General features: G+C 52.9%; 1 protein-coding gene across 1 annotated transcript; it reads left to right on the top strand.

Annotated features, from left to right (window-relative positions):
- Positions 1-283: 283 nt before the first annotated feature.
- On the top strand, positions 284-11,421 carry CCR7 (C-C motif chemokine receptor 7). The gene is made up of 3 exons (XM_053570056.1): positions 284-359; positions 6,669-6,718; positions 9,391-11,421. Exons 1-3 carry the CDS (start codon positions 350-352, stop codon positions 10,465-10,467), a joined length of 1,137 nt encoding a protein of 378 aa, XP_053426031.1. The 5' UTR covers positions 284-349; the 3' UTR covers positions 10,468-11,421.
- The last annotated feature ends 218 nt before the right edge of the window (positions 11,422-11,639 follow it).

The following is an 11,639-nucleotide window of genomic DNA, read 5'->3' as shown; positions in this document are numbered from 1 at the left end:
AACCCACAGATTGACATGTGATATTCATACCGTAAACATATGTTGAATCAACACATTGCCCCTCCTCTAGCCTCTGCCAGGTGGCACAGGGGGCTTTTTGGATGTAAATGACCTGATGATTCAGGATCCTGTGACCAGCGACTGGGGCTGTCGCTCTGTCACCTTTCTCCTACCGCTTTGTTCCAAAAGGGGCAGAGAGGCCCTGGGTGAGGCAGGGAGGGCTGGAGGGAGGAGCAGAGTGGGAGGGGCAGAGAGGTTAAAAGGGGCTCACACCACCACTTCCTCCCTAGACGGGGGTAGCGCGAGGCTCAGCACAGCCTTCCTGTGTGGGTTCGCTGCCCAGAGCGTCATGGATCTGGGTGAGTGAACCATCTCATGGGAGAACCGGGGTCCTGGACGCCCAGATTGACTCTGTGGAATGGGAGTAGAGAATGGGGGTGAAAAGCACAGGGGGGGCCTCCAGGAGAAAGAGGATCTGATTTGGTGGGAATTGATGGCTGCTTCCAGAGAATGTCACCCTGTTGTCCTAGGAGGGGTGCACCTGTCCTTTCAGACCCAAAAGAGGGGGCAGCCTTTGGTGCCAGGAAGGACAAGGAGGCTGAAGTCATGTGTTTCTAAAACAGCAGGGACATAAGAAAGTTGCCCACACATTCCCTCACATGCCAGAAGCTGGACTGGGCATGATGAATAAGCCAGAAGCTGTTCTCGGCTTGGGGGCCATGGGTGAGGACCTCCGGGGTCTCCGGGGACCAGTTTCAAAAGGGGGAAATCTCCTCGAAGGACTCGGAATCCCCTATCTGATTCCCAGTTTTCTCCCTGCTTACCAGGGATTTGAACCTTGCCCTATTGGGGCTAAGAGGTGCCAGGGTTGTGTGAGCGGCACGACGCAAGGCAAACTTGAGCTGTGGTGCTTTCGTCTCTGCTGCTTGTCCCGCCTGCTCTGTACCAGCTTTGCTCTGGCTTTGCTGTTGCCTCCTACAACTTAAGATGTGGGCAGGCATCATGAAGTGCAATGGAAGGGGCATTCAGCCTGGAGGAGGAGTCAGCACAGCCCCAGCCGGTGAGCCAACCTCACTCCCTCCACCCAGGCAGACCGCTCTGCTCTTTGAAAACTCCTTCCTCTTGGCTAACCTCAATCTGGATTAAAGGGGTGCCAGGGAAGCTCTGAGAGTATTCTGAGTGGTTCATCCTGCCCCATTTACAAATCTCAGCTGCAGAGTCAGACCCAGCTGAGGCTCAGAAGGCCAGTTCATAGATGGTTCATCTCACCAGCAAGCAGAGCACCACGGCAGCCTCAAAGCCGCAAGGGGTTGGCTTTAAAAAGTGAAGGTTCCCCTGGTGCTGTCCTCACACCCCTCCCTGCCACACCACAGCCTCCCTGACTTCGTGTCTTCCTTCCACACCTGCCCTGAGTCTGGACCCAGCAAACAGCTGTGGAAGGATCAAGCAGTCACCCTACCCTCTGACTGTGACTCCTGAAAAGCAGAGTCTGATTCTTTCATTTCTGCTTCCCAGGATGCTTTAAGGATGTGGGCAGAAAATGTCTGTGGAATGAATGAATGGTATCAAAAACTCAAGATTCAGTTTTTGAAAATCTCTTCCAACTTTCTCTCTTCCCAGCCATTCTGCTCTTTAATCCCACCTCCCAGACATCCACTCCCACTGACTCCAGTCTCAGAGTGCAGATGTCAAACACAGCAGACCCTGCTCCAGCCTTTCATATTGACCTCTGGGAAGGAAACCAAGCATGGCCCAGTGGCTGTGCTGCTGCATGTTTGAAAAGCAGCTCCCCAGGGCGGAGGAAAGGCTCTGCATGGGTAGCGCATGCCAATTTCCATTGTGTAAATTCTCCTGCCCTTCCTGATTTCAAGCTGTCCTCATGACTGAACTGGAAAGATGCACGCAAGCAGCTCTAGCACACCACTGAGTGTCTCCCACTACTAGCCTGGGTTTGGGGGTGCTAGACTCCTAGGCTTTAATGCGGGAGGGAGGGCAATCTCTAGATCAGGAGGAAGGGATGTTCTTGTTTCTTCACTCAACCTGAGAGTGCCAACCGTCAAACCCGAAATACTGGTAGAAGGGGAAGCCGCTGAGAAGCTTTGCTCAAAACGGGCTCTGGGCCGTTAGCAGGGGTTAGTAGGGTTTTTCTGCTCTTCATCTGCCCAGTGGGGAGCAGAAGGTGAATGAGGAGGCAGGGTTTCTGTTACACAAAGTGAAAACTCCAAAGCAGGCCTGAGCTGGTCTTTTTCATGATTTGAATGAGCAGCGGGGAGGCACCCTCCCCACCTTCAAACAATGAGGACGAAGACCTCGGTCAGAATTCTCAAAAGGAAAGCAAAGAAAAATGAGCCTGTGAGAGACTTGTGTCTCACAGCTCAACCTCTAACTGTGGCAGAGGTGGATGCTGAAGGAATTCAGGGACAAATTCTTCTGGCTTTCTGGAAACTTGGCTAGGATTGGGGGTGGGGGATAGAGGAATGCTGCAGCCTGAACCAGCTGTTGGAAAAAAATCTCTCCTCTGGGCTTGGGATAGTTTCTTTCAGTCAACTATCATTGCCTTGAGGAATTCAGGATGACCAGTCTGGTGGGGAGGGACACACCCCTAAGCCGCTGTCACAGAGTGAGATCCGGTGTTGGAAAGGGTAAGGGCAAGATAAGAAGGGAATAGTGAACGTGGGCCAGAGGAGCATTTACGTTGGGTTCTGAAGGGTGTATAGGAGTTTTCAAGCCCAACGAGGAGGAGCAAGGGGCCTGGGATGTAGCAGGGATGACAAACTCTATTCCCACCAGAGGCCAACAATCTAAAAGAGGGAAAGAGCATAAATAAGATGTAGGAATTGGAGGAGAGTAGAGGGAGCTAGAGGGTGTGTGTCAGTCACAGCTAAGGTCATCCAAGTTCAATATTTTAAAAACACCATAGTTCCAACCAAGCAGGGTGTCTGGGTTTCTGCAGTCTCACTGAGGGTCAGCTTTGACTAAAGTAATAGAGACCAGAAAGAAGCAAGCTGAGGGGGTGAGAAGAAGCTGCCATACCAAGGAGAAAGGGAGGGAGGGCAAACACAGGCACAGAAGGGCCAACCCTTAAAATTTGGTGTGGCATGACTAAGGAGTTTGGGCTATCCTGAAAGTAATGGGGAATCAGTAAAGATACTTTTCAATTAGGTAAATTAAAGGCAGAGATTTGTGTTGCTGAAGGAACCCTCTGGCAACAAAACCTTACATCAGGGCAGAAGTAGATCCAGCTCGGAGAGGTGTGAGGAGACAGAGCAATAGACCTGGGTGGCCAATGGCATGTGGGAGAGAGGGTCCCCTCCATGCTCACAGAAGACCCAGGACACAGCAGGCTCATCAGAAACATAACCATGCACTAGTGACAGCCCAAGCCTTGCTGTCCCAGTCAAATCTCAGGTCCATCTCTTAGCAGCTGTGTCACCTGGGCCTTAACATCTCTGGGCCTCTATTTTCTGGAATATAGAATGAGAACCACCAAGCATAGCTGGCAAGATGTCACGAGAGCGATGAATCAAGACGAGAAGGCAGCACAAAAGCATGGTTAAGAGTGTGGTTTCCAGAGTCGGAAGGGTTTCAAAGCCCAGCTCCACTCCTAGCCAGTCATGTGACCCTGGGAAAGCTACGTGCTGTCCTTCAGTAAGTGGGGGTAATGGTAATACCTGTTTCATAGGGCTTTTGTGAGGATGAAATGAGATCACAGATGCCGTTTGACGCACAGTGGGAGCTCAATAGACATTCCTATTACTGGACACTGCAGCTGATTTCACAGTGACTACAAGACCCAGCCAACTCTCACCCATTTATGCCTGTTGTCTAAAAGAGAGATCCCCTAGGCCTCTTACCTCCTGTCCAGGTCTCTTAAGGCTTCCCTGCTTCTCCCCCCAAAAGAGAAAAGTTGTATTAGCAGGTGAGGAAGTCCAGAGAGGAAAAATTGGGGGTGGAGGGGCTCTTGGAGCTGGCTGCTGGGCAGCCATGAATTCCCAGCCAGCCTCCCCTTTGGAACAATATGGAAATGGTTTATGGTTTGGAGGTAGGCAGCTAGCAATCCTCTCCTTCCAGGTGGGAAGTTTCTCATGTTGGGGGCTCGAGTTGGAATTCTAGGGAATTTTCTTTCCATGACAATCATTACTGAAAACTCAAGAACTCAGAAAACACCCAACACCAAGATCAACCACTCCTTAACCCCTGAGATTCCCAACTTCATTGGTCTCACCCAAGCTGCTGCCAAGACCAGTTGCTTTATGACTTTGTAACAGACGGGAATGATCTGACTCATGGCCCCTGACCAGGCTCCCTCTGCCACACACCAAAGTTCCCTTAAATTTCCCTGCTTCCTTTCCTGAAAACTGCCTGCTCTGGGCCTACAAGATGCCTGACTTTCCACCATCTCCAACACACACACATATACACACCAGAACACCCCTCCTCTGTTTGCCCTCCCCCTCCCCCCCCCCACCCCCCTACCACTCCCTCTCCCTCCAACATTAGCAAAAAGAATGAGAAAGGGCTCGGGAGAAGGAGTCATCAGAGTGAAACAGAAACACAGTTCTTGCTCCCCAGTTTCTTATCAAAACTTTGAGGTTTCTCATTTCTCACTGACTGTCAGAGTGGGCTTTCTCTAGAGTAACCGAAAGATATTTACATGTTGAAAGAAACCTCGAGCACTTCACATCAGGATGAGTCAGTGGAGAGTCAGCAATGCACTGGGCCCTGAAGAAAGTATGGTTACATGGAGATGTGTGGACTCCAGCCTGGGGGCGATCAGCAAGGAAGCTGGGAGGAGGGGGCAGCTGTGCACAGGATCCAGCAGGACTTCAAATGCTCAGGCTTCTTCCTTAGCGCTGGGTCCAACCCCTCAGGATTTAGGAGGAAAGCATGGCAGGGGGTTGGCATTGGGTCTGTGCTTCGGGAAGACCGATCTGGCAGTATCTATCTATCTATCTATTCATTCATTCATTCAGCTTGATGCCCTTCTTCCCTCCCCTGGGAGCTCCCTGGCCTTCCCCACACCCCAGGAGCACCAATGAGCACAAGCCTGGGTGCCATGTGGTTAGGTTTCCACCAGGTGGTGCTGTCACCAAGGACACGGGACTGCCTGGCTTGCACATCTTCCCCAGCCTCCAGAAGGTGTCTGGGGCAGGGTCCCTGCATTTCCTGTCCCAACTGAGGCCTCCAGGTCCTGCCTTAGCATTCACACGTGCATGGCAATGACTGACTCTCTCATGGGCCAGGCTGTGGCTGGAAACTGAGGGTCAGAGTACAGAGGTCCGCCCAAGGCTCAGTCCTCAGAGCTGAACTGATCATGCCTAGGCCTTGGGGTCTCCATCAGCTGCTCCAGAGCCAAGGGAAGCCTCCTAATTTCCAGAGCACATTTCTCCCCAGAGCTGACCCTGCTGCCCTTCTGCCATTCACCCAAGGCTTCAGGCTAGAAAACAAATTAAAGGAGGGCGGCGCCTGTGGCTCAGTGAGCAGGGCGCCGGCCCCATACACGGAGGGTGGCGGGTTCAAACCCAGCCCCGGCCAAACTGCAACCAAAAAATAGCCGTGGCTACTTTTGCAACCAAAAAATAGCCTGCCACTACAAGCGTTGTGGCAGGCGCCTGTAGTCCCAGCTGCTCGGGAGGCTGAGGCAAGAGAATCGCGTAAGCCCAAGAGTTAGAGGCTCACGGGAGGCTGAGGCAAGAGAATCGCGTAAGTCCAAGAGTTAGAGGTTGCTGTGAGCCGTGTGACGCCACGGCACTCTACCGGAGGGCAGTACAGTGAGACTCTGTCTCTACAAAAAAAAAAAAAAGAAAACAAATTAAAGGAGAGAAAACATACGCACACACTTTGTAGGATGAACACTGTCAGGGAATAGCGGCCATCCCACCTGTCCCCTCAGGTCATCTTGAGGGTCCCTCCTTTGGGAGACGGTCAACCATTCATTTATTCATTCACTGAGTTATTATTCATTTATTCATCAGTACACAATTTCTGGGCACCTCCTGGGTCCTGGGAGTAGTCTGGGTAAGAGGAAAGAGATCTCTGCCACAGAGGCAGGCCAAGGGTGTGGACGCAGTGAACCAGCTGTCAGCGCAGAGTGTCAGTTCAGTGGGGGGTGTTGTGAAATCGTCTCATTTCCTCAGCCTGCCTCCTTCAATAGATATTCAGGGCTTCATGTGTGGCTGCCCACTTGCTAGATGCTGGGGAAATGCTCCCCAGGCCAGTGGCTACTGGCATCAAAGCAGTGCAGGCCATGTGTGTGCACACCTACCACCATCTTCCTCTTCCTGAACATCTTGGGGTTGCACTCAGATCCTCCAGTCAGGATCAGTTGAAGCTCCGTCTTGAGGGGCATCTGAGCTAGAGACTCTCCAACTCTAGAAGAAGCCCAGATGGGCCAGGACAGGGGGTGGGAAAGGCTGCCCCACATTCTGCTGTTGCTTCTTTCTGGGACCTGGGAGTGGAAGAGGAAGAGAAGGAGGTGAGGACATGATGCCGGGCAATGGGCCAGGTGTTCAAAGGCACAATCTGGTTCTGATGTTCTCTTTAGGCAAACGCAGTGCCTGGAGCTTGGGATGAAAGTTCCCAACAGCATCCCCCCACACACACTGCTTTCTTTAATAACAAAGAATTGTCTCTGCCAAGCAATAACTTTCTTGCCTTGTCTATTACAGGGAAACCAATGAAAAGCGTGCTGGTAGTGGCTCTCCTTGTTGTTTTCCAGGTAAGTTTTCCTTCCAAGGCAAGCGCTGTTCCCTCCACCACACCCCTTCCCAAGCCAGAGGTACTAGGGGAGGAGCTAGGTTTTGCCAGAAGATAGAAAAGCCAGACACAAACCCATCTGCCATTCATTAAGCTGATGGTTGCCCCCTCTCCATCTGTTGAGTGACCCTGGAGAGCCGCACATGTTCTCTGAACTTCCTTTACTCCATCTCAATTAAAATGAAGGGTGAAATAACTCACCACCACCTTCTCCCCCCTACCTAAGAGACAGAAACATGGATCCTGAGTTCCTTCCCAGAGAAGAGGCTGTGAGGTTACTGGGTTTTGCATATATGTACACACCCTGCGTGGGGCTGAGAACAGAGCCCTGATTCCTAGCCTATCACCCTAAAGTTATCTTCCTCCAACTTCCAGCCAGAGGTTCCCTTCTCAGCCCTAGTTTTCTTTTGTGAAATAGAGACCCATGGGTCTCCCCATGGGAGGAGGGGGGAGGGAAGAGAAACTGCGGTGCCCTGAGGATGCAGAGGGGGTGGTCCATAGCAGGGCCTGAGCTCAACAGGAACACAAACCTCCCCCTACCCATCGTACAAGTTCAATGTTTCAATCCAAGTGGCAGAGCTGGAAGAAACTGCAGCACAGAGTCAACTTTCCCCACTTTGTTAGAGGTGGAATTTTCTGGAGTGTGAGTAGGGAGCCCAGCCGAGGCCAGAGCTGGAGAGACAGTGCTTCAGAATTCGGCTTGTCCCCAGGCCTGCAGGCCAGAGGGGCAGCTTTCCAGGAGCTCAGGCCAGAGGCAGGCCCCAAGCTGAGCACTGTTCCCAAAACCCCATCCCAAAGGTCCCCTGAGCATGGGCTGCTGCCCACAGCCTGGCCCCTCCCCCCTCCCTCCAGGGCTCTGAGGGGCTACATCTCCGGAAGCAGAGGCTAGAGGACTAGAGGACGGGCAGAAGAAGAAGACAGCTCTGGCTCCTCCTCTCTCACTTGGCGAGAGGGCTCTGGCAGGGCAGGATGTGCTGGGGCTGGGGCTGCAAGGCTGGGGGGAGTGTTGTGGAGCAGAAGCAAGGTAGAGAGGACTGAGTGGTGGGGAGCACACTTCAGAGAGGCAGAGGGCACAGCCCTCCAGGAAGCCCAGCCACTGTCTTTCTACCGACCTTGGACTAAGGCCAAGGGCTCATCACGAGCGCATCAAGGGCCACCAGCCTCTGCCCGGGCTCCCAGGCTGTGGCCACACCCAGATGAGGGATAAGGAATAGCCACTGACTTTTCTTCTCAGGTAGCAATGCCTAAAGAAAGGGCTCCTGGACATCCTTTTGCCCTCGCCCTGTCCCCCAGCAAGGCAGTGATGCATCTGGAACTTAAAAGTGAGAAAGACAGACAAGATGCTGGGAGTCCCTCCCGCCCCAATTCATGGAGCTACTAAGTAAGAGTCCAGTTCCTGGAAGCTTCCAGCCCAGCTCCCTGCCCCGTGAGGGTGCCCACACAAGGCTGTGCACTGAGGCACAGGCCTCCAGGCCTGGGGACAACCGGGGCTGGGCCCCTCCTTCATTGATAAAATCACAGCATGCTGCTGAACCCTCACCCGCCCAGTAGACGGCTAAAAAAAGCCCCAGCAGCTGAGCACTGATGATTGATTGGGATCTGCCGGAAGAGACTGTGAGGAAGAGAGAGGCAATGGGGTGGGGGGAGCACAGAGGGAGACCAAGCCGCCTTCCCTCCAGGGACACAGCTGCTGAGGGCTTGCTCCCCACGGCCTGGCATCCATCACGGGCTTCCACACACTTGGGCTCAGTTGCCTGAGTCACTGGTGCCAGGAAGGCACCAGGGACCCATAAGGTCTCCAGGTCACTAGCCACCCATGACCTCAGCAGTTCACCCCAAACCCAGGGCTTGGTGGCCTCCTAACAGGAGGGTCTGCTATCCTCTCTCCCCACTCTGAGCCTCCCTCAGCCTTGACCCACAGGTGATTTTCTGTCAAAAAGCTGAGGTATTTTGTAAGCCCCTGGAAAAGACTTTCTACCAGGTTCTAAAGTAGGCTTAAGAAAGAAGACACAGGTCCCCTCATGGACTTACCAGAGGGCAAACTCAAAGTTCCATGGACACGCAGTGGTGCCAGGGCCTGGGCTGAGTGCCTCCCAACCACCACATGGAGGAAACAGGATTCGTCTCTATGTCACAGACGAGAAAACTGAGGCTCAGAGAGAGTATGTTTCACCAGCTTATGGCTCACCTGGCTGGTGAGAGCCATAAGCTGAGAGTCTCCAGAGCCCAGACTATTTCCATATTAAGGTCACTTCTCTCAGACTTGGCAAAGTCAAACCCTGGCTTCTTATTAGTAGATGCAGAATCTCAGGCCCCACCACCTGCTGAGTCAGGATGGACAGTTTAACAAGAGGAACCAGGCAATTCTTAGGGAAACAAAAATCTGACAATCACTGATTTCAAACCAAAGAACCACCAGGAGAGTTTAGGAAAATATAGATTTCTGGGCCCCCCTGACATTTTGGTTCAGCAGGTAGCTGGTGGGGCCTGAGAATTTGCATTTCTGGCAAGTTCCCAGGTAATGCCAAGGATGTGACCAAACTTTAAAACCACCACTGCTCTAGGCTCAATCCCAACCATATTTGGACTCACCTGACTAAGCTGCATTGTTTTCCCTGGTTTCCTTCCCCTCAGGTGTGCCTGTGCCAAGATGAGGTCACGGATGACTACATCGGGGACAACACCACGGTGGACTACACCGGGTACGAGACTTTGTGCTTCAAGAAGGATGTGCGGAACTTTAAAGCCTGGTTCCTCCCCATCATGTATTCAATCATTTGCTTCGTAGGCCTGCTGGGCAATGGGCTGGTCGTGTTGACCTACATCTACTTCAAGAGGCTGAAGACCATGACCGATACCTACCTGCTCAACCTGGCCATGGCAGACATCCTCTCCCTCCTGACCCTTCCCTTCTGGGCCTACAGCGCGGCCAAGTCCTGGGCCTTTGGTGTCCACTTCTGCAAGCTCATCTTTGGCATCTACAAGATTAGCTTCTTCAGTGGCATGCTCCTGCTCCTATGCATCAGCATTGACCGCTACGTGGCCATCGTCCAGGCTGTCTCGGCTCACCGCCACCGTGCCCGCGTCCTCCTCATCAGCAAGCTCTCCTGCGCAGGAATCTGGATGCTGGCCATGGTTCTATCCACCCCGGAGCTGCTGTACAGTGGCATTCAGAAGAGCAACAGTGAACAAACGCTGCGATGCTCTCTCATCAGTGAGCACGTGGAGGCCTTTATCACCATCCAGGTGGCCCAGATGGTGATCGGCTTTCTGGTCCCCCTGCTGGCCATGAGTTTCTGCTACCTTGTGATCATCCTCACCCTGCTCCAGGCGCGCAACTTTGAGCGCAACAAGGCCATCAAGGTGATCATCGCTGTGGTCGTGGTCTTCATCGTCTTCCAGCTACCCTACAATGGGGTGATCCTGGCCAAGACGGTGGCCAGCTTCAACATCACCAGTAGCAGCTGTGAGCTCAGCAAGCAGCTTGACATCGCCTATGATGTCACCTACAGCCTGGCCTGCGTCCGCTGCTGTGTCAACCCTTTCTTATACGCCTTCATCGGCGTCAAGTTCCGTAATGACCTCTTCAAGCTCTTCAAGGACTTGGGCTGCCTCAGCCAGGAGCGGCTGCGGCAGTGGTCCTCCTGCCGGCACACCCGGCGGACCTCGATGAGTGTGGAGGCCGAGACCACCACCACCTTCTCCCCATAGGCAGCTCTTCTGTCTGGACAAGAGGGACCTATCCAGGGCCCCCCTGGGGCGGGGACAGGGAGCAGATACAATGACTCAGGACACACCCCTCACTCCCAGAAAAAAAGCTGCTGAGGAAAAAACAGCTCTGACCTCAGAGTGAAAACCTGTGCCCCAGATAAAAGCTTAACCCCAAGCCTAGCTACCTCAACCAAGGTTGAAAAGAGACGTAGCTGATAAGCTAACGCCAGAAAGGGCAACTCCCCAAAACTGATGCTGTTGTCCCCTAAACCAAAAACCAAAAGTGAAAGTCAAGAAACCATTCACACCTGCTGGAGGAAAGGGGATGAGGTGGGTGGGGCTGCTGAATCCTCTGAATGAAGCTTCTTCTGACCTAGAAAGAAGTCATCCCCGGCTGGCTCAGGCCAGGTCTTCCAGAAAACCAGGCCTTGTGGGCAAGACCAAGGATGGTGGGGAGACTTCTCGGCTTGATGAGGACAGGTGGACCTCTGCCAATCAAACTAACTCTCTCTGATTTCCTGCCTCCACTGCTTTCCACCAGGCCATCCTGAGAGCCCGCTCACTTGCCACGTTGTCCTCCCAGGCTCTCAGACAGGGGATGGTGGGCTGTTCCCTGCGGGCCAGGTCAGCTGCTTCAGCCTGACCAAAGCCACGTTCCCAGCCAGGGCTCTGGAGTGGGGATGACATGTGGTCAGTTCTCAGCTTGGCTAGGATCGGAGGAGAGGACAGAGAGAAACGTTGAAGATGGGGAGGATGACAGTGCTGGCACAGCCAGCAAGCTTCTTCCTTGTTTGTTGTCACAGGGACGGAAAAGCTCCTTGTGTTATGTTTTCAATTCATTAAGAGAAAAACATTTTACTCATATAAAAATAAAAAGTTTCCCTTGAGGTAAAAACAGCTTTGAAAGAAAGGGAAACATTTTTGGTAAATGGTAAATGAGTGTGTTCTACTTTTGTAATCCCTTGGGCCCCACCTGACCGCCACCTTTCTCCTCCTCCCCGCCCTCCCCCTGGCTTTGTTTCTCAGAGAGGTTCAGAACCACAAGTTCAGTCAGCTGTGCTCTGGGCCTGTCCAATGACACTGGCCCAAGAGGCTGAAAGAGGGCAAGGACAGGATGTCCATTTTTACAAATATCCTTCCAGAGCTCAAGGGACAGGCCTCGAACCCATGTA

Source organism: Nycticebus coucang, chromosome 18, assembly GCF_027406575.1.
Source record: "Nycticebus coucang isolate mNycCou1 chromosome 18, mNycCou1.pri, whole genome shotgun sequence".
Classification (NCBI taxonomy): Eukaryota; Metazoa; Chordata; class Mammalia; order Primates; family Lorisidae; genus Nycticebus; species Nycticebus coucang.
The sequence above is the reverse complement of the archived record's forward strand: the minus strand, read 5'-3'. Positions and strand labels throughout refer to the sequence as shown.